The following is a 24941-nucleotide window of genomic DNA, read 5'->3' on the forward strand; positions in this document are numbered from 1 at the left end:
GAGGCTTTGTTTTTTCCTGTAAAAAAACACATTTTAATGAAGTTTGCAGTGTACCGGTAGATATATTTGATGTTTTTGGAGTTTCAAAGAAATAAAAAGAGGAGACGGTGTCAAAGTTCCACACTATGAAAACTATCATTTATTAAGTTGACTTTTTTTTTGTTTTTTTTTAAAAGAAAAGCATACACTCGAGTACAGCAGATAAAATCTCCAAAGTCTTATTTTTGAAACAGGTGTATTTGGAATACAGAGCATCAGAATCTTTTGAGCAGTATTACTTTACAATTCTACATTTGAATCAAGGTTGAACTGACAGATAAATTATGTAAAAACCTGATTAACAGAAAAGGAAAATATCACAGGACAGTATGAGACATTGAAAGAAAAAAATGAAAAAAGAAATAACATGACGTTCATTTCATGTTACTCTTTATTATTGTACATAATATACAAACTGGTCCTTTGTTTTGTTTCTCTCACTTACACTTCCCGTGTGATTAAAAGGGAGCTAAATAAATAAAACGTGTCTCAGAAGGACATGAGGTAAGTGAGTATGGAAAGCATGTTAAATCCAATAAAACAAGCAACAAAAAATAAATGGTACAAAAACAATATTTTTGATTCCATGACCAGGTCCTACAAAAACCATTTCATCCAGTAACCACAATGACAGAGAGAAGCAAAATACTGTGATCACAGCAGCACAATGCGCCCGTTTGGAATAGGAACAGAATATAGATCAGTATTGCAGTTGGCTTCCTGTTTGAAATGGTCAAAATAAAGGGGCTACAGCGAGGAGCTTACAAAAACAGCCAAAACAATAAAAGCAAAAGAAGGGAGTCGCAGATGTCTTTGTGGATAAAAGCGCAGCTTCTCCAGTTCTGCTGAAGCACACGTGGATCCCAGAGGACAGAAAAATAGATCAAGTACGACTCGTGGGGCCGATTTTAGAGCCCAGAGAGAAGCTCGATGGTTCTTACCTCAACTGACTAGTGCACATTATCTGTGCTTGTCACAGGATTTATGAGTGTGGTCGTTAAGGGAAATGCTGAATTAGAAAAAAAAAAAAATAAGATCCAATTGCTGAGAGGTGAAGTGTTGATTGTCAAAAACTACTGTCACAGCACAGAAATGCCACTGAGCATCTAAAGGCAGGAGAGGATGCAAGAAAACAAAAATACACAATTTGACCAGGACAAGTGGAAAAGTTTAAAAAACGAATACTGTAACTTTGGACAAAAAACTATTTTAAAACTACCTAAATGCAAGCAGCTGAAAGGTGGCGAATAGTGTGCTTCCTGTTCACTCAAAGTATTGAAAGAAGCTTGGTGCTGTGAGCAGCTGAACTGGAGACGTTTCGCGACACAAATGTTATTAATATTTAAGTCAAAAAAGTGTAAAGCAGGACATCATGGCCGCTGTTTTGGCTTCCTGTTATGTCAAATGAAGTTTAAAAAAAAAACATTTAAGGATATTGCTTTTTCTCTTCCTTTCCTCCACTGCTGTCCCTCTTCTCTTTCTTTTCAGACTTGTCTTTGTCGTGTCTGGACTCCTGCGGCAAATATGGAGACGGGGGGGGGCGGTTAGAATGACCTGTCACTCTAAAAACGGCTTTGATTTCACCCGAAATGAATTGCAGGAAGCTGAAATGGTAGAAGGTAGTGAGCTCAGCCGACCTTTTTGCCTCCAGAGGACGTTCGCTCGGGTTTCATGGACTCTGCTTTTTCTTTGCTGGATGATTTGGATCGTTTGCTCTTCTCTTTTTCGGCTGACAGCGGCGAGTCGCAGGTAGGACTAGTGCTCTTGCCGTTTTTGGAGAAATCTGGTGCAAAAATAGTGCATTTTGTTGAGTTGAAACGTCTATTTTTTCAAAATAGGTTACTAGAATTTGGTGGTACCATTCTCATCCTTCCTGCGTTTGGATTCCAGAATCATCTCATGATCGTTGATGATGTGGTCCTGAAAAAGCATTCATTCACACACCAAAACACAATCAAATGAAAGCTTTAACCATGGAAATGTACCAATTTGTTGGAGAGATCTAGAAAGCGGAAACACCCACTCTTTTCCTGTCCTTCCGCTCTTTTTCTTCTTTCTTCTCTTTGGATCGGCCCTGAGCGTTCTCTGTATCTTTCTTCTCCATTTCCCTCTCTCTGCTCTTGGACCGGGCAACTGAATTAAAGTTGGGGTGGTGCTGAAAGGATGAACAGAAGGACAGAAGCGTTAAGAAACCAAGAAGCCAAGAACTACAGATTTAGTCTTCGTGCTTCTGCATCCTTTTTATATTTTCTCCAGACATCAAGATGAACTTCTGTCTCCAGACTTCCAAATATTTCAGTTCAAGAAGTAGAAAGATATATATGTCCTGAATGAAAAAAAAGAAGAAGCTTGTCTTAAAGGTGATGGGGAAAAGTGGCTAATTCGTCAGACATAATTCCTGATCACTAGTAAATGGTGCAGAATGACGAAAAAAAGAAAAAACAAACTCAATGAAATAAGCAGCCTCAACTGCTGGTTTCTCACAGAGGAGATTCTTACAGTGTCTGCATAAAACAGAAACTGCAATAGAACCTGTTGAGGTCTAAACACAAGCAAAACGTTTACTTAAAAAACAGCATGTTGTAACCTCAGGTTTAGCTGCTGGATTAGTGATGTCCTTTCATAGGAACATTTTCAAAATCATTTTGAGTTCAAGTTGATTCTGTGGCAATTTAAGGAGTTCAAACCTAAAATAATAACTGGATGATTAAGCAAATGAAACGTAAAAGAAGCGGCTCGGTTTAATTTGCTTATTTTGTAATGAACAAAGGACGAAAAGCACAAAGTGTCTTATTTTGTTCTGCTTTAAGCAAGTGTTTTTATTCTGACATTTATTTTAGTCTGTCTGCCCCTAAATGAAAAAAAGAAAACAAAGCTCTCACTTTTCAACATTTATTTCAGATTTGCTCTATAAATTCTTTTCTGAACAGAATATGAATATGATACTAAGAGATGAAAGTTGTGAAGGATGAGTTGGATCCAGCTGTCACCTGTTCACTGTCTGTTCACTTCAGTGCATGTGAACAAAAAAGAGGAAACGGCACATTTGTGCTTAATGTTGGCTTGTTTAAACATCTGTATGATGAACTGAGATAACTTAAGTCAGCCAGATGACCAAACCTCTACTACAGGAAGACCCGGTTACAGCCTTTATGGCATTTAGAGGAAGGAAACAAAAGACAAGTCACCATAGTAACTCAAAAATATCAGTAGGAAAAACAATCTGCTAGTTTCTTGAGGACGATGAAAAATGCAGTTCAAAAATAGATCTGGAGACGGCAGCAATTTGTTGAGGAAACAGAAGAACGAGGAGGTCTTTAGAGTTTGGGTTCGCTCTCTCAACCAGCGTTTCACATCAAAATAAATGCATTCTGCAAACATTTGATGATCATTTTCCTTTAAAAGACACCAGCCAAACTTTGTTTGGTTTGATAAACGGATCAGTGCTCGCCGTAAAAAGCTGCCCTTTAGCTATCTGGAGGTTTCATCCCATCATTTGTGAAAGAAAGTGGTTCAGGTATGGATGCTGCAGCCAAACTGCATCAGAATAACAGGACGTCCCCCTCAAAGCACTTTAAGACAACAGCAGGAAAACTATTTTGACAAGACATCAGGATAGAAAACCAGCAAAGAGTTTACAATTTCTAGTATGCATAATTTCTCTGGTTATGAGTTTGTTTAAAAAAATAACAACTAAATGAATCGCTTTATGTTAAAAACTTTTAGAATGTAAAAGAAGTCAGCATTATTAACAAGACCCACTCATGTGGAAATTGTGTTTTTTGTTTTTGAATATATTCTTGTGACGATGAAGGACATATCTAAAGATAATTAAGCGTAAAATAAAATTTCTGAGTATTTCTTTATTCAAACTGTTGTAAATGAGGAGCAGACAAAAAAAATGTCGATTTGTGACGCAGAAATCACACTTGGCGGGCCACAAGCTCCCTGATCTGTGCCAACAGTCCTGTCCACAACTCCAAATTTCTAATGAACTCCTGCAGCTCTGCGGAAACCTTTTGGATTTTGGATTTTGCCTGGTAAAAAAGCAACAAAATTACTATCAAAAGACCACTGGGCACGCTTTTAAAATACATCAAAGGTAATCGGAGTGGGATTTTAAACTAAATATTTAAAAGATCGTAAAAGTCTAAAACCTTTAGCTGGGTTGTTTTTTCTCTCATCAAGTCAACAAAGACGAACAGATTTTTTTGTCTGCTTTATATAAATGATGAAGGAAATCTAAAAATGTGATCAACAGCTCAATGAATGAATCATTTCAGAGAGAAACAGGACAAAGAACTTGAAGTTATTCACTTTTATAGCTGAATACTACAAGTACTGAGCCTGTTAATGCTAGGCAGCTCCAGCTCATCTTGTTCGTCTTACTTTACTTGAAATAGCTTCTTAAAACCTGCAGAACACAATATTAAGACTAAAGCTCTGTAGTTTCCTGATGTGAACGGATTTTCTGAGGCACAGAGGTGAATCTCACAGAAAGTAGTAGATTGAGTTCAAACCTTGGGTGCGGACTCCTTGGGTTCGTTGCTATTGTCCTGTAAGGATATATGGAGATGACAGATGAGCTGGGAGGGGGTGGGGATTTGGGAGGAGATTGTCAGACAGCAGTAGAGATTTGGAAGAAGGGGTGGGTGTGGGGGGGTCGAGGCTGGCCGGACCAACAGCATACTCCTCTCTTGACCTCTGACCTTCGAGAGCTAGGCTTCGACAAGGTTACGACATAGAGGAGAGTTCAAACGCTCAACATCTGGAATGTCAGTGTTAAGTAAATGTGAAAAACTACAATAGAAAAAAAAAAAACCCTGAGTATTTCTTCCATAACTACAAAATGTAGGACTGCAAACATGTCTGCAGAGTCATGTAAAAGCCTACAGCACAGCTGGTGTTTAATGCCTTTAAAGTGCAGGTAAAGTGAAGAGGAGGGTGTCTGCATGTGTGTGAGACAAATCACTCAGTTAAATGTGCTTGACTGCATCCCTACAAAGGTAACTGTTGCTGTCACTTACAGTTCAGGACTGGGTAAGACACACGGAGCATATTTCTCTGGTGGAAGGGTAAAACAAAGACCTATCACAAGCTTCCAGGTTTGGGAATCACTCCAGGTGACTCTTCTCCCTCCTTCTATGTGTGGAGGCAGGCTTTTTCTCTTCTGTATTTTTGGCTGGTTAGAAACTCCAGCTTTCTTCCTCTCTGTTGCTGGTGCATTTCCCCACCTTCCCGACACCCGACGGGAGGCGGACAGACGCCGGCGACTGTAGAAATGGTGCAGCGGGGGTCTTGGAGGACTGATGGGACGGGCATCTGCATGCAGGCCGTTTCCTGAAGCGGGTACAGCGGTGGCGAAGGGGCTTGTCGGGAGGCACTGTTGTTGGTTTTCAGCTGCATTGTGGGACGGTGAGGGGGGGTGGGGTTGGAGTGAGGAAAACGTGGGAGGTCTTCACAGCTCCAAGATGCAGGCAAGAACAAAAAATTAAAAAAGCAAAAAAATAAAAAATAAAAAGTAGCAAATCTCTGGCCACCGAAGAAGGAAAAATGCTTTCAAAGGCTCCTTTTTGCCAAAAACTGAACTTCAGGTGAACATTTTTTCACCCAAAAAAAAAAAAAAAAGAATAAAAATCCACACGAATATAGAAATGCTTAAAAAATTTCTTCCCAAGGCACGACTGCTTTTAATGTATAAAAATAGGCAAACTTTCGATATGAAAATATTTCTATACGCAATATATTCTTGACTAAGTCCTCGGGGGGGAAATCCTTTCATTTGTGGAAAACATTATGCAGATGTCCATGGGATGACTTCCAACTCCCGTGTTACGTTTGGGATCTCCAGATGTCAAGCCTGCGCGTGTGGAACGCTCTCCGCAGATGATCTTCAGGGCTGCTGAATGTGCAACGGCAGGGAATGCTCCGGCTGACAGAGAAGAAACGGGCACCGTCTTCCTCAAGCCATACTAACCTTAACAGATGAAGAGTGGGATGGGGAAGAGTGGCTGTCGATCTTTCGCCTTTTATGATCTGAAACGAAGAGGCAAAGGTGTTAGGAAAAATGGAAATATTCCTATTTTAAGACATTGAGACATGTTGAGTCTCCAGAAGCTTTTCCTAAGAGATGGCTGTTCCTCTCACCCCGCTCAGATTCAACAGAGTCAGATCTGGGAGTTGGTGACTTGAGGGTTGCAGCTGCAGCGCTCCTGTCTCCTTTCTCCTTGCTCTTGGACTCCTTGATGACGTCTCGCTCCCTGGACAGCTCCGTGGCATCCCCGTTTCCAGCTTTGACCTTGTCTTCTTTGTTGATCTTCTCTTCTGGCTTCACTTTCTCCCGGTCTGTCTTGGGGGTCTTCTCCTTACCCTCGCGAGCCACTCGCTCCTCCTTCCCTAACCTTTCGTCTCTCTGCTTCTCTCTGCGGTTCTCTGCCTTGGTTTCTGGAGTGCTACCTAATGCCTTTTCCTTCTTTTCTTTCTTCTCCTTCCCACTCTTCTCTTTCTCGTCCCGCTCTTTGACGGCTTTGGTGCTGCAAAGAGCAAATGTTGAACCCTTTAGTACACTTTAAAAAAAAACTACAAGTGTTGCGTGGTTTCATTGTGTGCATGTTTTGACTCCTACCTGATGACAGCACCGTTCCCGTTGCTGGTGGCCACTTTAGCTGCTGCACTGTTGGCTTTGTTCACTGGCTTTACAGTCCCCTGAGATTTATCTTTTCCCCGATCTGCATGAAAACACAGCAGTGTTTAAGTGGACCATCACTTTACAGATTTGTTTTTATTGAAAAAAAAAACACAAAGCAGTTTTATAATACATAGTAATACAACTGTTTTTGTGGTCGTTTTCACTCTTTCTATTCGTAGAAAGTGGTGAAAAAGTTGAATTCTGCATATTATAAGAGTCCTTATGTTTGTAGACTCACCGCCGTCATCCAGCTGCCCCTCCTCGGTCTTGACCGAACTGGCGGCAGGTTTCCCGGCGCTGCCAGGACCATTCTGCTGGCTTGCAGGCGTGGCACTGCGGGCTTGCTGATCCTTGTGGTGAAACTCATTTTCAGGAACCATGTGTACCTTCTGGCTTTTCAACCGACCTGAATAACTGAAGATGCATAAAGGGTTTGTAAAAAGTAAAGGGCAAAACCTCCAAACAAGACTTCTGCAAACCACACAATAAAGAGAATTTCTCAGAACAGAAAAAAATGTATATATTTTTTGGATTTGTATTCCTCTTAAATGAGTCGTCTGCATGTTTAAATAAAACTGAGTGGAGATCAGAATTACTGGGAAGATAATGACAGAAATCCATTCTGTTATTCCAGCTATTTCAATTGTAACTAAAGAGGAAAGGGCAGATTCCTGGAAACCTTATATTTATCTGGTTTTTGATTTTGCCGGCACTACAACTGATTCCAATTTTAAATCGAAATTTAATTTTGCCAAAAGAAAAAAAAGGAGGTAGTAATAGAATTCAATGTTCACTTTTTTTTGTCTAAATGTACATTTATAGAAAACATACAAAGCTGACGATATGACATATGGTATGGCCTGCTTTTTTTTTCTTAAAATAAAATGGTAAGAATTTTTTTTCTAGCTTTCCCTTCATCTACATTTTGACACACCTCATCATTTTGGTCAAATTTTTCAATGCAAAAATCTAAGAACATATAAAGGAAATGCTTGTGTGGATTTAAAACTTGATAGTAAACAGTTATTTGTCTAAGAATTGTATTCATTTACAGTGGACCCTCACTATAACTTGAAATTGTACAGGTGTGCAGAATTTAAAACATAAGAAATAATCATTTTTCTTAAAGTTTAAAATTCTTTCAGGGTAAAAAAAACACTTATTTGTGCCTCTGAAGCACAAACGGTTTTCTAGCGCATATTGAGACGTTTACTGCAATGCTCCACAGAGAGCAGCAGACAATGCTGTGTTACCCCATTGCTAAGGCATAGAGGTCTGGTCTCTTATCCTTCTCCTCGAGGCAGATCTTGTGGACACGGCACTCCAGTGCTTGGCCGAGGTTCAGAACCTTTGGGTAGCAGGGCAGGATCTTGGTGAGAACTATCAGAATGTTCCGGATGTGGGTGTAATCTCCGGTCTCCAGGCAGTGAACGGAAGCCTGTAGGGACAAAAACAGAGGATTGAAAATTGTACACCTTGGGATTTTGACTAGAGATTAGGGGTGTGATGATAACCGCATCACCGCGGTGATGACCTCATCACTGCACTTTTTTTTTAAAAGTTTATTTCTTTGAAAGCTCTGCATTTGCTGCGTCACTGGAACTATAATAAACACATTAAACATGTTCATCTTTGCTGATAATTTACTTTTTCTGCTAGTCCTGTGTTCAGACTTCAAGGGTTTCTGGGGGAAACCTTTTATTAGTGTTCTCCCTGCGCCACGCCTCTCACTCCCTTGACACCGTGCCCCCTGCTGGTTCATCACCGCGGTGATCAAAAATCCCACACCGTCACAGCTCTACAAGAGATCTAAAAATGTAAAAAGGCTTACCTTAGTCAGCATGTAGTGCCACTTGTGCACCACATGCCTGAAGTTCTCGTAATCTAGCTGGTCGGCTTTATTTCCTCCGTCAAAGCCTGTGGCTCTGAAGATGGTCAGGAAGCCAGGGTAGTTGACGCACTCCTACAACACAAAGTGAAAGCTACTGCAAAACCTGCTTATAAGGCATTAGTCTAAGTTGCGTTTAAAAAAACTAAAGAACCGGACTGAACTGGATACCTTCTCATATGTGGTGCGATTGCTGTGCCACCGTGTCACGGTCTCCAACATGCAGCAGAGGAAGCGTCCGTAACGGTGCGACTCGTTCTCTGTACAGCTGGCCACAGTGTAAATGATGGCTGAGAAAACCTGCCAAAAGGAAAAAATGAGTCTATCCAAACTAACACCTTCGTGTAAATGCCTTTGAATTGTTGTTTGTTAAAGAAAACAACAGAAAAAAACAATAGCCATGAGGGCGCTGGTTGAAATTTGTGTTCCTTACCCTGTCGTAACAGAGAAGGGTACAAAAGTTGGGCGTCTTCTGCTGGTGGACCAGCTCCACAAAACGGGCGCAGTACACGGCATCGATGGAAGAGAAGATGCAGCGAGGAAACAGGCAAAGCTGCAGGAACTTTGTGATGGTCTCGTTCTTTGTGGATTCTGTCGGCAAGATTTTAGAGAGGAATGAGAAATACAATAACATCAACATAAACATTAGGCTTCTAAACGGAGAAACTAAACATCAATTTAGTTTCTCGTACTGCCTTTCAGTTGGAAAACAGCAGCAGTAACTAGTCGGGGTGAACTTACTTGCCAACAACCAGTTGTCCTTCTCCAGTTTGAGGCGGTGCAGAACTCTTTGGACGTGATCCATCTGCTTCTTCTCTTCTTCCTGTAGCTTTTCCTGCAGAGCAGTGCAGCGCTCCTTCTCCTTCTTTTTCTTATTTAGGGGCTTGATTAAGAAAAAACAAGGGAGGGTCACTGTTAAATAGGCATAATTATTATTTCACATATAGTTTGTTGATATTTTTGTTATCAGTTATTAATAATCCAAACAGACATTCCTGGATTCCTAATATCTTAGATATGACATGTTAAGGCTTTACTCACAATCTCAGGGTTATCCTCGATGGCTTTAATCTGAGCTTTGAGCTTGTTGACCTCGCGGTCGTAGGCAGAATGCGGCACGGCCAAGTCGTACATGGTGAGAGACCAAAATGTGGCGTAGAACTGAGGGCGGAGATCATCCCAGACCCGGGCCGGGTGGAGAGAAACCACCGCCTCATGCACCGGCGTCATGACCTGCTCACAAGCTGACATGTATTTGTGCACCTTCTGCTGCTGCCGGTTGCCTTTTTCTGCTTTCTTTAACTCGTCATACTTGGACTGCAAGAAGAGTAATTACCATTAATAGTTATTTCAGATGCTTTTAAATCTTCAAACATGAAACACTTCTGAAATTTGAAGATTTAGCAGAACAGCAAACCTCATTAGGCATGCTTGAGGTGCCAGAGAGCTTACAGAAGTTATTTATTTTTACTTTAGAAGATGAAAATCACAGGAGGAGAAATGCAACACTTTTACAATAGATCAAAATATGATTAGAGTGGGACTTTAACAATAATGATCCTTTATTAGTCAAAAAGTAAAAACAACAAAAAAAAGAACTGGCACATTTCTAGGCAGTAAAAAGGATTCCCTCACCAAAATCTGATGGGCGTACATTGGCCGAGACAGAAAGAAGGCGGCGTCATGAGGAGTGTGAAACTGGTTACAGAGAACATCAATGGAGGGAACTCGTTTGATGTAATCCTCTGTGCTGAGGTTCGACGCCAGAAATCCCCCAAACTGCACCAGTGTGTCGTGGCACTACAAGAAAACGCAAACAAAAGAAAAGACAGACTGAGTTTTTGAGCCTGTGATATATTTTGCTTCAATTAAAAGTTGTGGGAAGATTTCAAGAAAATCAGTAAGATTCTCTTTTCATCTAATCAAGTAGTAGTTGTGCATACCTGGTCATAGAGATGTCCTACAAGTTTAAGGTGTTTCTCTCCCCCCTCTAAGAACACAACACCATTTCGTTGCTGAGCCATGAGCAAACAAAGTGGAAGAGCCAGTTCATGGTCCAGCAGTGCGTCCTTCAGACGCTGTGAAGACTTTTTGGTGTTTCTGATCTGACCAAAGTAGCCCCCCTGCCAAAAACACATAAACAATCAAATGAGTCACGCAAACTAAACTCAGACAAACTGAGTGACACATTATTGAAGTTTTCAAAATGTTAACCTCTGCTTTGAGTTGCTCTCCTCCCGTCATGGCCTCTAACTGCTCTGAGGTCATCTCATCTGTGATCTCAATACCAGCCATCTTCTGCACAACTTCCTTCAGAATCAGGAGGTCAAAGCTGCAGAAAATGAGCACAAATGTAGAGACACATTGAACTAAAACTCAGAGGAGAGGTTGTGTTTCATTTTTTGCTTTCCTTCATTTTGAAATGTAGTTTGATGTATTTTTAAAGGGACAGATGCAGTATTTGAAAGGAAAACTAGCTGCTCTGACTGACAGCACGACTTCTCTAAATTACAAGTGAAATCTTTTCTAATTTTACTCCTTCTACTCCCCACTTCCAGTATCTCGACACTTTAGATTATTTAATGTGGGACATGACCTGCAGTTCAACAGCTTGTCCCTGAGAATTAATCTCATCTTTGTGTTGCTTTGACAGCCATTGCATTAAAATGTCACTTCTGATTCCTCTGTGAAGCATAATCAAATCCCAAATGTCTTTCATTTTACCATAAAATCTCTATGACGACTTTTGTTCACTTGAAAAATGTCAAGCAGCTCCTGTATAAACCAGTAAAAAGCAGCTTGTAACTCCTGTAATGCTAAAACTTCCTGTCAAAAGGACAGAAAAGCTAAATCGGAGGTTAAAGTCCCACATTAGGCAGGACATCATTCCTGGCGTTCCATTGGGAAAGCTCACTTTGATGGTTAAAAGCCGAGGCAGATTAACATAAAAGCACAGGAAGCTACCTTTACCCACAAGAAACCCAACTGATGGCTGCAACTTTTTTATCAAACTTTATGATAAAAAAATCACAGCCTGCTATAAAACTTGATGTTTGATATTAAAATTAATATCCTCTTATCTCAGTTCATTTATTTTTCACATTAAACTGCATTAAACCTTCATCTTCTGCTCTCTACGCATTTCTTTTTCTTATTTATGAAGTAAATCTCCTTCTTCACATGTGCTGCAGTGTAGTTACATTATGCATGTACCAATGCTGATGAATTCTTTGGGTTTAACTTATTGCTGAAATGTCTAAAGCAGCCAGCAGATGTTGGTTTCACTAATCTCAGCTCCTCACCTTTTCCCTGCTTTCAGCTGGTTGGTGACATACTGCAGGAGGCCCGCCAACTCAATGGGGTATTTTCTGAACACGGCTCCACACAGACTCGCCAGACCTGGGTTCACAAAGGGTCACACCTTCATTAAAGCAGTTCACCTCTTTCAGCGTGTAAATGGATGATGTAACCGCCGCTTACTCTGGAGCCACGAGGAGATGGTAGTGTCGTCATGCTTCATCTTCTCCTTCTCTGGATTGGCCAAAGCCTCAATGATGCAATCTGAAGACAACGTTAAGTGGAGCAACACAGACAGGTGGAACCTCTCCATATTTAGAGCTCTGCCTAATGCAACACATCCTTTGAGAGCTTCTGAGTTCAAAACATGTGATGTAGGATACAGGCCAGGACATCATAGTTGAGGGACGTGAGAAATTTCAAGGAATCCACCACAGGAACAATGAGGTTGTCGTACCACTGGATTTGAGACAACATCTGGCAAAACAGAGGAGAAAAACTCAAAACTTCTTCAGGTTAGGGCTTTCTGACATGTCTATTAGCAAAACAACAACCGAAAAAGTGTGAAGGGTTTCTTCACCAAAAAGTGATACTTTTGGTGTTGAAACTCCAAGTAAAACAAATTTTAAAGCAACATTAGAACTAAGATCTACAGCCAAGTCTTTTTGGTCAGACTGTTCTGGTTAAGCATGATTTTAGACTCAAAAAACACCAGGACAGACAACTACCTGACCAAAGGAAGGCGGTTTAGGGAACGGCTTCCTTCTCCCATAAAGACCAGCAAAGACAAAAAACACTTTCATTCTCCTGAAAACCTTTGGGAAGTCCAGGAGGGAGAAAGTTCTCAATCACCGTCTAAATTACTTTCTAAACATCTTTCTTTTTAAGACAAAAATTATCAAAACTATGCCAACCTAAAATTCATATGATGAAAGCTAACCTCAAGGGCGGCTGAGTCTAATATTTGAGACGCTGCAGCAAAATAAACTGCATTTGCAGTTAAATGTATTAAGGCAACAACTGATATTACAGCATTCACAAAATAAGAGTTGATTTTTATCAGCTGTGTAAACTGGAGTAAATGCGATAAGCATTTATTTTTCCTGACTGTTTTGAGATTATTTATGGTAAAAGCTTTACAGTTGTCATATCTACAACAAATGGGTCAAATCATCTCAACCAATTTATCTGTTTACTTCACTGATGTTTGACAGTATATCACTAATGCAAGACACATCTGAACCAATCAAGGTTGCTGTACTGCCAGAAAGAATCCCAGATAGTCCGTCTCACCTTTTAACATAAAATAATGGGGACTTACATAATCAAAGAGGATGGTGGGATTGCTGTGGCTCAGTTTGCCAATCTGCCTTCCAGACTGTTTCACATTCTCTTTGGTCAAACGCCTTCAGAGGAGAAAGAAAGAACAGATTTTAAGACTAAGAACTAAACTAAGAGCTAAAGGAGCGGCGCTGGCAGCAAAGTTGTCACTTCTGCCGGCTTCACAGCAGATGGGAGATGATCACATTATCATATTAGAACAAAAAGCATCAGAATACTTTTCTAAAACAATCGTGTGTCTGCAAAGTTCATACAGACCAAGTACAAAAGAAAAAAGGTTAAAAGGTTCAATATGAAACAGTTCAACCAAAAAAGGAAGAAAAAAGTCATAATAACAAGTTTACTTCAGTTAAACTGGACACCCTTGTAATGATTTGACAATTTCAAGAGTTTTTCAAGGTATATTTCATAACTTTTTTCAGCTGTGTTTTGAGCTCTAATAATTTTTGTAAAAACAACCAAAGTACCGGTTATTCCTGTTTCGGTTAGCCAAACTTACATTCATCTTTGATCGCCTGCAATGGGACTTTGGTGTGCTGGGTGTATTTTTCTATAAAGGTTTGAACTTGACAATTTTAAACAAAAGTGTGTAAATATAAAAGTCTGGTTGAAAAACATGTATAAAGTTTGTTATATGGGGCTTTACAGCCTCAAAATATCTAAAATAAAAGTAAAAATAAAGATGACTACTTCACAGCTTTTTTGCCTGCAGGTTATTTTTAGAACATGACTCCCATGATTAACGAAGCTCCACGATGCATTTACACAGCATGTTGAAATAGTTGAGTACTAGACTGAAATAGTATATGGAATGTGATTTTATGTAAATAACTAAAAAAAAACAAATGTGTAGATTTCCAGAAACACTTCAGGGATCTAGGAACAAGTGACTTACTTCATGATATACTTTGCTCTTTCCACAGTCTGAGCTTTGACCTTTACCAGCAGCGGATGGCTTGAATACGTCTCATTCTTCCACTGCCCGTACAACCGGTACCTTTGGAAGACCAGAAAAGAGCAGAGGTTTCAGCTCCAGAGCTTTTTAAAATAACAAGCTGGTAACAGGGACAACCAACAGCAGTTATAGAATAATAGTGATTCCACCTTAAAACAGTCACAGACTGATAAAGCAGGTTTTAATCAACATGTCAGTTTAGTCTGCAAGAAGTGACCTAGCCATCAAATAATCATTATCAGCTCAAGTATGATAACTTAATTACGTGTCACATCATGCAGAGAGCAACATCTGTGTGTTAATGTCCTGTGTGAGTGTTTGTTCACCTGTGATGATAGGGAAAGAGTTTGAAGAGACCCCAGAGTTCCTCTGACATACAAGCATTACACTCCATCAAAGAGAGGGAGGGTAGCAGCACCTGGTCTGCAATGCTCAGGAAACAACTCAACAGTATTTCCTGCAATTATTATACGTAACATTAAGGTCACAACAAGTCGAACAGGTGTAGACGCTTGGAAAGACCATGAAAGGAATGCAACTGCTGCTCTCACCATCTTGTCTTTGACCTCAGGTCTGCTGTCACTTTGGTACTGAGGAGCAAGAACAGAGTCAACCTCTGATGCTGGAGCGCAGATGATGCTAAATGGTTTCAAGTTACAAACCTCCTTCATGAAAGCCTTTCCCAGTCGCACAATCTTAGCAAACAGGATGGGGTCATGGGAGAGATGGGGGCCCAAGTAGGACAGCATGCTGAACGTGTCCTTGCGCAGATCTTCAAAAGTCTCTGCAGGCCGTGGAGCCCGGCCGTTCCTCAGTGCAAGCATGGCACTCCCCCGCGCCCCTTTGGGAACGCCAACCCTGTGAAGAGGAGAGGCTAGTCTTAGAGCTTTGGTTTGCAGCTCTGAATCCACTCTTGGATTCTAGTCTTTCCATAAACAGTGTGTGTCTTATTGATGAACATAATGCATGTTATGGGCAACAAGTGGAAGATGAAAATCAGCACCTTCGGTAAAGAGGCTCCACAGTTAGGTGGACCAGTTGGCAGAGTGCCAAAGCGATGGTTTTGTGAGAAGCAGAATAAAAGGAGGGCATCTGGTCCATAATACTCTGGGCGTGTTGCCAGTCTCCAATTTTAAGTAGTGCTTCCAAGAGACCAAGCTTTTGATTATCAGGTGGCTGTGGGACAACATACAAAAGCAAAAGACATCAAGTAAAAAGAGGGATTAAAACAAAACAGATGCAAAACCAAACACAGATGCACCGATGTAGACAGCGATGCCTTTCTCAATTAGTTCTTATTGAAATGTCTGTTATTTAAGTTTCGAAAATGATATTTTCATTTTTCATCTTGTGAAAATGTTAGTAACAACATGTAAAGTTGGGTTGAGATTAGAACAAAACGTATAATTCTGTTTGACTTCATTCTAAATGAGAGAAAAAGCTCAAATACCTTTTCAAACTTCTCCTCCTCTTTCTCCTTCTCCTTCTCTCTGTCTTCACTTTTGTCCGAGGGAAGCACCACCATCACCAGTTTGCGTGCGATCTGCTTGGCCTCTGAGATTTCCCGTTTGTGTTCTTCAATAATAGTGACATCTAGTGGCATCAGCTGAAATTGCAGAAGTAACTTGAGGTCAGGGAGGGTTTATTTTTTTCTCGGTGCAAATTTACGCACAAAAAAAAAAAACAATTTAAAAATGGTTTCATTGAAGGGATGGACATATGGAAAGCAGAAATTTGGAATGAATTAAATGATATGAAAATCTGCACTTACATGTACATAAAGGTCTTCCAGCTCTATTAAATTGTGGTGGAGCAGTGCAGCAGCAATGTGGTAAAGTGACTTGGGGGTTTCCTCATTGGGCTCCTGAACAAATACAAAAGTCAATCAATGAGAACTTAGACTAAAACAATGAAGATAGTATGATTATTAGAAAAAACACTCAAATACATGCCTGTATTTAAATATGAACTTTGGGTGTTCTCACCTGGTAGAATTTAAACTTGAAGCCCAAAATGTGGCAGAGAGTGAGTGGCTCACACATGTAGGACTTAATGAGCGACAAGAAAAACTCGTCTTGATCGGAGCGACTTTCATAAATCTCAAGGATGATGTCCAAAACCCGGTTAGGGTCCAGGTTGAAGCAGCCTACAGGGGAGGGAAAAAAAAGATTATCCCTGAGGTCACGGTTGTAGTTTTTACACAAAGCATCCTATGACATGTTTTTCATTGAAATTCTATTGGATCCATTTCATACTCTGCTGTTCTACAGCGTGTTTACAGCTGTAAATTTGTTTGTAATCAGTAAAGTTTGGGATCCAGCCACAATGATTTCTAGCACCAAAAATGACTTAATCTGGAACTGACATGGACCCCATTTCAGTTTGAAAACAGTCGAATAGGAAATAACTGAACTTTTCTGAGCTATTAATGTGAAGCAATATCTTTTAATAAATAATTAGAATTGTATTTTTATGTATAAATAGTATTATGTAACGATATATAATAATTTGCTTCTAAAATGTCTTTTTATAACTAAAACACAAGACACCAATAACTTGCTGTGAAAAAGCCAAACTAAGAAATTGTGGCACAGAAATCCCTAATACTAAGAAAATTCACTATTACACATTTTCAATAAACACAATAATCATATTTGAGATAAGAAAGTTTGAGGTAGTGATGCAGAAAAATGACTCTTTATATACCTATGAGAGACTTTATGTTCTCCAAGACGAGGTGGCTGGTGATGTTGCCTGACAGGTCTTGGCCAAGCTCGGTTATTAATTTAGCGTAACCTTCGTTCTCCTCTCGTAGCAAGTTGAACTTCTGTTGCTTGTAACTAAAAAAAAAAAAAAAAGAAAGTTATAGAAAAGTCAGACAGGCATTAGACAGCAAGAGTACTATGTTGAAGCATGTTTGCACTTACAAAAGTTTAGTCTTGATTTTTACAATCTTCTGGTTAAACTGGTGAGCTTGTTTAATCAATCCCAGAGATTCCAGTGTCTCGGGATCCAGCCTCTCCTTCAAGATGGCCTCAGGTATCAGACTCTGATGAAGTAAAAGCGGCAGATTTATGGGAATTACTCACAGAAAGAGGTCAATAACCCCAAAAATATAATCAAACATAATATCATTAGAATCCTGAATAACCCTGACCTTTCATCAATAGTTGCCAATAAACTCAAATTCATTAAAAAATTGGGGACTTTAAATTGTGCTTGAGTGTGAATGTGAGTGGTTGTATGTTTCTGTAAAGCACTGTGATAGACAGGCAAACCATCCAGGGGGTACTACGCAACAGTGGCTGGGATAGGCTCCAGCAACCCAGTGAAACCAAAAAGAATCAAGCAGAAAATAAATGGATGGCAATTTGATTTGGTATCCATGCTTCCTGTCTTTCTACTTTACCTCATTATTGGAACAAACATCTTGAGCTCGAGTAGCAGTTGTTTTTGTCAAAAACCCCACTAACTGAATTACAACTTAAGCAGGATTTACACGGAACAAATTCAAGTTTGTCTGCATCAAGAGGGTTCATCATTATCAGTGACAGTTAGGCCTACATTTGAAAGAAGAAAGGGACATTTATTATTTAATTTTGCAGCTGAGAACAATTTCAGCATCTTTTGCAAATAAATCATTTTTGTAACAATGTTGCTATATTAATTTTATTTGCTTTATATATCTTTTAACGCATCAAGAATCAACTGTTTAGTTTTCCATACAAATGCAGGTCACAAGATGCTGGAGCCAGCCCAGAAACTGTTGGGCGAAGGTGGGGTACGCCCCAAGCATGTCGCCAGTCTGTTGTAGTGCCACACGCTCACATGGGGACAATTTAGGGATACCTTTTAACCAATGACGCATGGACGGTGGGAGGAAGCCGGCGTGTCCAGAGAAGACCCACACATGCACGGGGAGAACATGCAAACTCCACCCAGAAAGGTCCCCGCCAGGATTTCAACCCTTCTTGCTGTGAGGCAAGAGGGCTAACCACTGTTCCACTATGCAGCGCCTTACCAAATCATAGTCTAGAGTTAGACATGAGATTTTCTGTTTCTGCCTAGAGCTGGGTGAAATGCTCAAAAATTTAAATCTCAGATTTTGTCATTAAAAATTCAATTTTCAAATTTTTTTCCTCCCTGCTTTTACTTTCTTTCAGCCCCGCTGAGCACCCGGAGAGGAAAGAACGAAACAAAAAAGTGCGCTCGGCGTAGTTAAACACAGTGACGTGTGTTTCAGAGGACGTTCGATTGGCTGATCCGCCTGTCAATCAACTTATGTATTACACACCAAAATGAAACGCTGACAGATTTAAAAAAAATCATAATAAGAATTTTTTTGTTTGTTAATCTTTGATGGCCTGCAATCCACGGTCACATCCTTCGATTGACGTAATGAGCACCCCTGTTCTAAATAAACCCAACTCTCACACCAGCTCCTGGAAACTCAAGGACGCCAACATGCAGTCTGTGGGAAGATGCTGAACCTTTATATGTGTGTGAGATCAGAATTGTTTAGCTGCTAGTGATTTACAAATGCACCCTCAGTGGGATGATTGGAATGTAACCATTCCTCTGTTTGTCACTCATTGCTGCAAGTAAAACTTTAAAAGTTACGTTTTTGACTCAGAGTTTTATTGAACCTTTTTGAGTATCAAGAGAACTTCGGGTACCACCTAACAATGCTCTAGTGATTTTTCCTAACAAGAAAAACTTATTTGATAATAAACAAATGATCAAGAAATTGTAAAACAAAAGGATGATATTCTGCCATCCCGAAAGTCAGAGGACAATTAACCTTCAGCATTAAACCTACAAAAATCAAGCCGTTAGACTAATGATTACAGTCCTCTGCTGCACGCTTTACTGTTCTACCATGAAAATGTTCTAGTCTATCTTGTCTTATGTCCTGATGCTATTCATGTGCTAAATAAATAAATAACAAAATAATAATAATGCATACAAATATATCAAAAGATTCTCTTACCAAACATGATCCCACCAACTGAGTGTAATGGTCTCGCCTGTTTTTTTCTTCTAGAGCACCCGTCTCTAAATCTGTTCAAAGAGAGGAAATAAAAGATAAAAGGTCCAGTTTCATCGTAACAGGATCAGATTTCATAACAGATTTTTGGGAACATCAGTCACTTACCTAATATACTGAATACATCTGCTAAAATGGATGGCATGTCTTCTCTGAGGTCCTAAAAACAACCCAAAAACAAAACACCTCATCAAGATGGAGTTTATCACAACTGCAATGCTTTTTTGCCTCAAAATGTAACAAAAAAGTAAATCTGGTTTTACAGGACTGTTGTTTTTTCCTCTAAAATTATTTGTCACGATGTATATCTACCATCATGTCCCCGAGGACGCTGGTGACAAGATCCAATTTTAAGTTTCCCTGTATGACATTCCAGCAGAGCTCATACAGGGCAGCCTGTAAGTCTGCAGAAACAAAGAAGACAACACAGTCTGAGCAAAACGAAATGCAGACAAGAACACATATGTACACACAAACATATTAACATCTAGATTTGTAAACACACATGGACTAAACCGTCAGTACAGAGTATTATCAATGTACAGTCAAAAACAATTGTAAGTGCTTTTTGGGTGTTTTTCTGGTTTGCATCACAGGTGTCTTTAAACCTGTAACCAGGCAGTGTGCTGGTTGGATGAAAAGTCCCTGAGCAGTTTATCTTAATAGATTGGGGGGAGGGGGGTAAATTAAAACACAGCCACGTTCAAAGCAAAAGCTTTAAGATCCCTAGCAACTTGATGTGCCTTCTGACCACAGCTGCATGTGTTGTTCAGAGCTTTCATGTCCACAGAGCTGAAGCCAGTCTCCTGTTTGAGCAAAAGAGGACTTTAAAGATAACAAGGATGCCATTGTAAATCCTAAAGAAAACTGGCAAAGAGCAAATCTTCCAGAGAATGTTCTTTTGGATGGATAAGACAAAACTTGAGCTTTTAAGCAAGACACATCAACACAGGCAAGAATGAAGCAACTTTGTATGCCTCATTCTTTAGAGCTTTTGCCGGCTGTCGCTCAATTTCGCTAAGGCATCATCACCGCTCGACTGCCGCCGTCTGCGTTCTTGACCATGCCAACGATTTTCAAAAAACGAAATTTAAAAATCGGACAGCAGGAGCTATTCTTGAAGATTCTGCCAATGCCTCCCAATGGCGCAATGGCAGTTGTATATACGACCATAGCATTAGCCACCACTTTGGATTGTACTATTACTAACAAATTTTTCTATATCTGTTTATAACATACTCACTCTATTCAGCATACCCTTGATCTCTCCAGTAATTTAAAAAGCGAGTAATACCTATGACTTCAGTATCAGACTAAAAGCCCACTAAACTTGTTTTTTTTACAACTATGGAAATACGTATATAAAAATAAACAGTTGTGATAATCTGCCATTACTTCAATCAGTCTTTAAAAGTCAGACACTGTCATGAATAGCATTACAGCCTAATTGTGTTCAACACTTGCTATTGTTGTCCATGTAAGATAATAAGACCAAATACACTTTCTCCTTGGTTTATTTCCAGTTTTCTCTTGAAAAGATACTGTGCTGAGCAACAAAGAAGGCCTAATTCTTTAAATCCACATATCTAATAAACTCTGCTTTACTTAGCTGCAAGAAGTGAAGCATCTGAAGTGTTCTTTACACATACATGACATCTTTAAAGATTATGTATCCCAATAGTGTCACTCAAAAATCCTAAAATATAGTACATTCAAAGCAAATCACATATTTAGCGTCTCCCTTTTTGCTCTCCAGTTTAATTGGGGAAAAAAAGTGGTGTTTTTTTTTATTGGTCACAGATACTTCTTTTTTATTGTGCCTGTCCTGTTTGACTCCAGTTAGTCAAGGCAGAAGGTCACTCTAAAGGCCCGTACACACCGGGACGAATATTCGCCAGGCGTTATTCGCCAGCGTTTTTCGCCACGTTTTTTGTGTTCACACCCAGGCGATTTTCGCTGACGATGAGTGGAGTGAACATGCAATTTCATTCCCTGACATTAGATGGCGCTTAATGTAAAACCGAAATACTCCTGTACACAAGGTGGCGCTGCGCAACTTTACGCTTCTTAAAGTCGCTTTTCACTCAGAAGAAGAGAGCAAGTATTTACACGCTTGTCAGAATCAAACAAAGAAAACATGAATATTTCAAGCACCAGTAGCTCCAACTGGTGCTTGGTTCGGGGATGTTTTAGAATGTCCGTCATTATTGCTTCGCGGCTGTGTAGACGCTACTTGGCGTCTATCTTCTTCGCTGGTATGTGTGCTCAGCAAGGCAGTTTTGTTTGAGCGCCCCCAAGTTGTGTTTTACTGTAACTTCAGAAGCTCCAGACACGTGAGCAAAAGCGCCGTTCTCATTGGTCGAGTAGATTTCGACGCGACGCGTCGAAAAAAAAAAACGAACCCGAGGCGTTTTTTTTTTTTGACGCTTTAACGCCTGGCGTTTTTTCGCGTCGGTGTGCACACTCTCATTGGGGCCCTTTGTTTAGTCACGAGGCGTTAAACGTCGGCGAAAATCGCCGGCGAAATTCGTCCCGGTGTGAACAGGCCTTTACTCACTCTGATTCTTCTGGAGATTTATTAATAAGAGATAGTCTACCTCTACATAGTTTTCTGGGTAAATGGTAAAGCAACAACACCAAACAGCCATTATCTTTTCCAACCGTCTTAACCTTTTTTTGTTGTTGTTGCTCACTTGAGACAGCATACAAATGGCCAAATTCAGACATGCAGACAAGAAACAAGCCAGGCTGAACTTACCTCTAATTTCACTTCCATGATCACTTTTCTCTGTAAGGTCTTTGCAGAGTTGTATGCTATCAAGAAAAAAAAAAACAACAACAAATCTTTAGTAATCTAGAACATGGAAAAGAAATCCTGGAAAAAGCGAAAGAACTTCACTCTGAGTGATGGGATGAATAGACAGAAACGTAGTTGAAAACCAGCTTTGAAATGAGTTTTGATACATAATAGTAAAAGGCGAATACAGTTTATTAAAGGGCCTATACCACCTATTCTTAAGCCTTTTATAGCAAACAACGTCCATGTATGTGATAATATTTTACCTTTGTCATAAAAAAGAACAATTTTTTAATGAAATATTAGTTATTTTCCTGAGGTCGTTAACAACTGGGAAGTAAGACTACTCGATCTCTGAGGCACATGTGGGCGTTTCATGATGTCAACCTAGAGACGGCCTCGCAGCACGTCTGCGTCTAGCTCACAAAATTAACCAACATCCAAACTTTTGCAAAGATGGATGTGCATATTATGCATATAAAATGAAGATTTGCCAATCACCCTTAGCTCCACGGAGAAGTGTGTATGTGCGTTAGTCTGGGGCTGGGAGCGCAGATTCTTCCTGGAAGGGGCTATTCTTCACTTTTCTACGTCACAATGTGAGAACCCACTCATTTTCATGGGTGGGCAGGGGCTGGTGCTCAGAGTGCAGGTTTTTAAAGGAATACTCATATGTGTTAACGGATCACAAATACAGCTTTGGGGTTTCTTTCCGTGAGGAATGAACATTAAAATACACAAAAAAAAAATATTTTGCATGGTAAAGGCCCCAATGTGCTTTATAGTCCGATTCACACACACTGACGGTGGAGACGTCTTGCCAACCGCCAAACAGACCACCAGGAACAATATGGGGTAAGGTGTATTATCCAAGGACATTTTGACACATGGGCAGGCATGGGGGGAATCAAACCTGCAACCTTTTGATCAGAGGTCCACTGTTCTACCTCTGGGCCACAGATGCAATTTGAATCCAATTGTAAACCGCATTGTGTTGAGTAGATTGAAACCACAATCACTGATTCTGCATGTTTTAAACGACTTTCTACAAAACTGTGCCGTATTCTGTTTACTTTTACTTCAGATTATATTTTACCATTTCCAGAGCCCAAAAGCATTAAAAAGAAGAAAAGGGGGCTGAAATTTTCTAGATTCAAAAAAAGTGCAAGCTTTTAATTTTAATATATAAAAAAGTAAACATACTTTGAAACAAATATCTTACTTGCTTAAACCAGATGTCAGATAATTTGCTACAGAGTGGACATTAGTTAGTTTAAAGCAAGTTGAATTTGGTGAAAACACTAAATGACATTTAGTGAAACTTTAAACGGCATCTTGTGACAACCCAGAAACTTTCTTCTAATACCCTTTATCAGCTCCAAGCAGAGAAGCTAGTGCCTAAGTGTAAAGTGCAGGCTTTTTCCAGCCTGTGGGCCTATGCAGACTGAAGAACAGCTAACACTATGGGTGTGAGCCTAGAGTGCAAGTCTGTGTCTCGTGTGCGCGGACTAATTAAATAAACACATCATTCCCGTTTTGCTAAAGATTTCATTTGATTTATTACCCTATCTATTGTCCAATTCTTAACGTGTAGGGGCCTTTGTTGTTGCTGTGGTAAACACGATGGCCACGGTAACGGTGATATGTAAAATGGATGACTCTTATAAGCATGTAATCTGCTGGTACTATTCCTTAAAACGGATCCTAACTTTTAAGCTTTTATTTAACAAGAAAATAATAGCCCGCTGTGTTAACTAGCGCAAAACCTAGCTTAATTTCAGATTAGCTAACATCAAAGTTGTAAAGTTAGCCGCAGCATCTAAATTCAGAGACTGCATCTATTCAGGATTAATAATCAACATATACATTTACAATTGTCACGTGTATTTAAAGAGAAAACATAATAACACACTTTCCCTTCCCAATGTCATGGATTTCTGAATAAAATATATAAGAAACCAAAAAAAGGTGGCCGATATACGATAACACAACCAACACTGGAGCTAGCTAAACTTGATGCAACGTTGTTGTAAAATCCCTCGTTTCCCTCCACTTGATCAAGTATATCTAACAAGCAAGTCCCCAAACGTAATGCTGAAAATTGATTTATATACGTCTGTTATAAAGATGAGCAGTTATAAAGCTCTTTCCCCCGTCACTGATTATTTGGCTGGCTAACACGATGAGACGTGTTAGCTGAATGTATTCCAACTAGCTTAGCTTTGATAGCCGTAATGTTCGCAAAAACAGTTTGAACATCATCATGGTTTTCTCACAGGAAACGTAAACTAACAGACTTGAGCTTGTAGTGTTTTCTTTAACCTTTTACAGCTTAGCGTCAAGCGTTGCAGATGTGTATTTACAAGAGTTTAAAGTTAGCCGCACAAGCATTTTAACGTTGTTGCTAACACAGCTATGGCTAACACGGCTGAAGGACTGTCCTTCGCTTGTTGAAATGCTAGCTACTTCAATTTTGTTTTGTAAACACAAAGAAACGGCGCAATGCCGAGGACCGCATTTAATTAAAACATGTACTCACAACTCGTGTTTTCCAGACTTCTCCCAGTTTTTGATCCATTCACCAGAGATAATAAGTGTCGCCATCTTCCATACACACCGCCCGGATGTCTAGTTCATAATCATGGCACACACAGGGTCAAATGTGGGGATGAGCCGCCGTTGTTAGTGTTGCATGGCGGGATTCTGAGGGTTTGGTGCGGGTATCGGAGGACAGGCGTTATACTTGGGAACGCAGTTAAACATTTTCAACGTATTTTGTGTTGGAAAAAGAATCCAACGCAAATGCATTTTAAGATTACCGGTAATTAGGATAGTGTGAGAAAATAGCAGACCCACCCAAGACTAGCCTAACTGTCGGGATCAACATAT

The 24941-nt window shown here is 39.9% G+C and overlaps 1 protein-coding gene across 6 annotated transcripts; it reads right to left on the bottom strand.

The window, feature by feature from the left end:
• Nucleotides 1–110: 110 nt before the first annotated feature.
• On the bottom strand, nt 111–24786 carry thoc2 (THO complex 2). Of its 6 annotated transcripts, none has more exons than XR_002874590.2 (39): nt 24592–24786; nt 22014–22069; nt 19568–19659; nt 19364–19415; nt 19199–19269; nt 17136–17257; nt 16915–17048; nt 16194–16354; nt 15980–16072; nt 15659–15814; nt 15212–15384; nt 14871–15066; nt 14760–14798; nt 14535–14665; nt 14149–14250; nt 13234–13318; nt 12296–12389; nt 12096–12176; nt 11918–12014; nt 10830–10947; nt 10559–10738; nt 10251–10415; nt 9657–9932; nt 9357–9498; nt 9049–9206; nt 8787–8915; nt 8559–8690; nt 7981–8165; nt 6966–7141; nt 6665–6767; nt 6187–6572; nt 5067–6075; nt 4560–4757; nt 2063–2194; nt 1899–1959; nt 1677–1822; nt 1476–1552; nt 981–1027; nt 111–881 (listed from the first exon to the last, which is right to left on the bottom strand). XR_002874590.2 is itself a non-coding variant. In XM_020708953.3 (39 exons), the coding sequence occupies exons 1-38, from the start codon at nt 24654–24656 to the stop codon at nt 1000–1002; spliced, it is 4689 nt and encodes a 1562-aa protein (XP_020564612.1). In that variant the 5' UTR covers nt 24657–24786; the 3' UTR covers nt 111–881; nt 981–999. The 6 variants fall into 6 exon arrangements, 4 of the variants coding, with proteins under 4 accessions (XP_020564612.1, XP_078787389.1, XP_004076580.1 ...); XM_020708953.3 differs by having other exon boundaries at nt 4560–4595; nt 6017–6075; XM_078931263.1 differs by having other exon boundaries at nt 6017–6075.
• Nucleotides 24787–24941: the final 155 nt, after the last annotated feature.

This window comes from Oryzias latipes, chromosome 14 (genome assembly GCF_053564925.1).
Source record: "Oryzias latipes strain Hd-rR chromosome 14, Olatipes_Hd-rR_3.1".
NCBI classification, from domain to species: Eukaryota; Metazoa; Chordata; class Actinopteri; order Beloniformes; family Adrianichthyidae; genus Oryzias; species Oryzias latipes.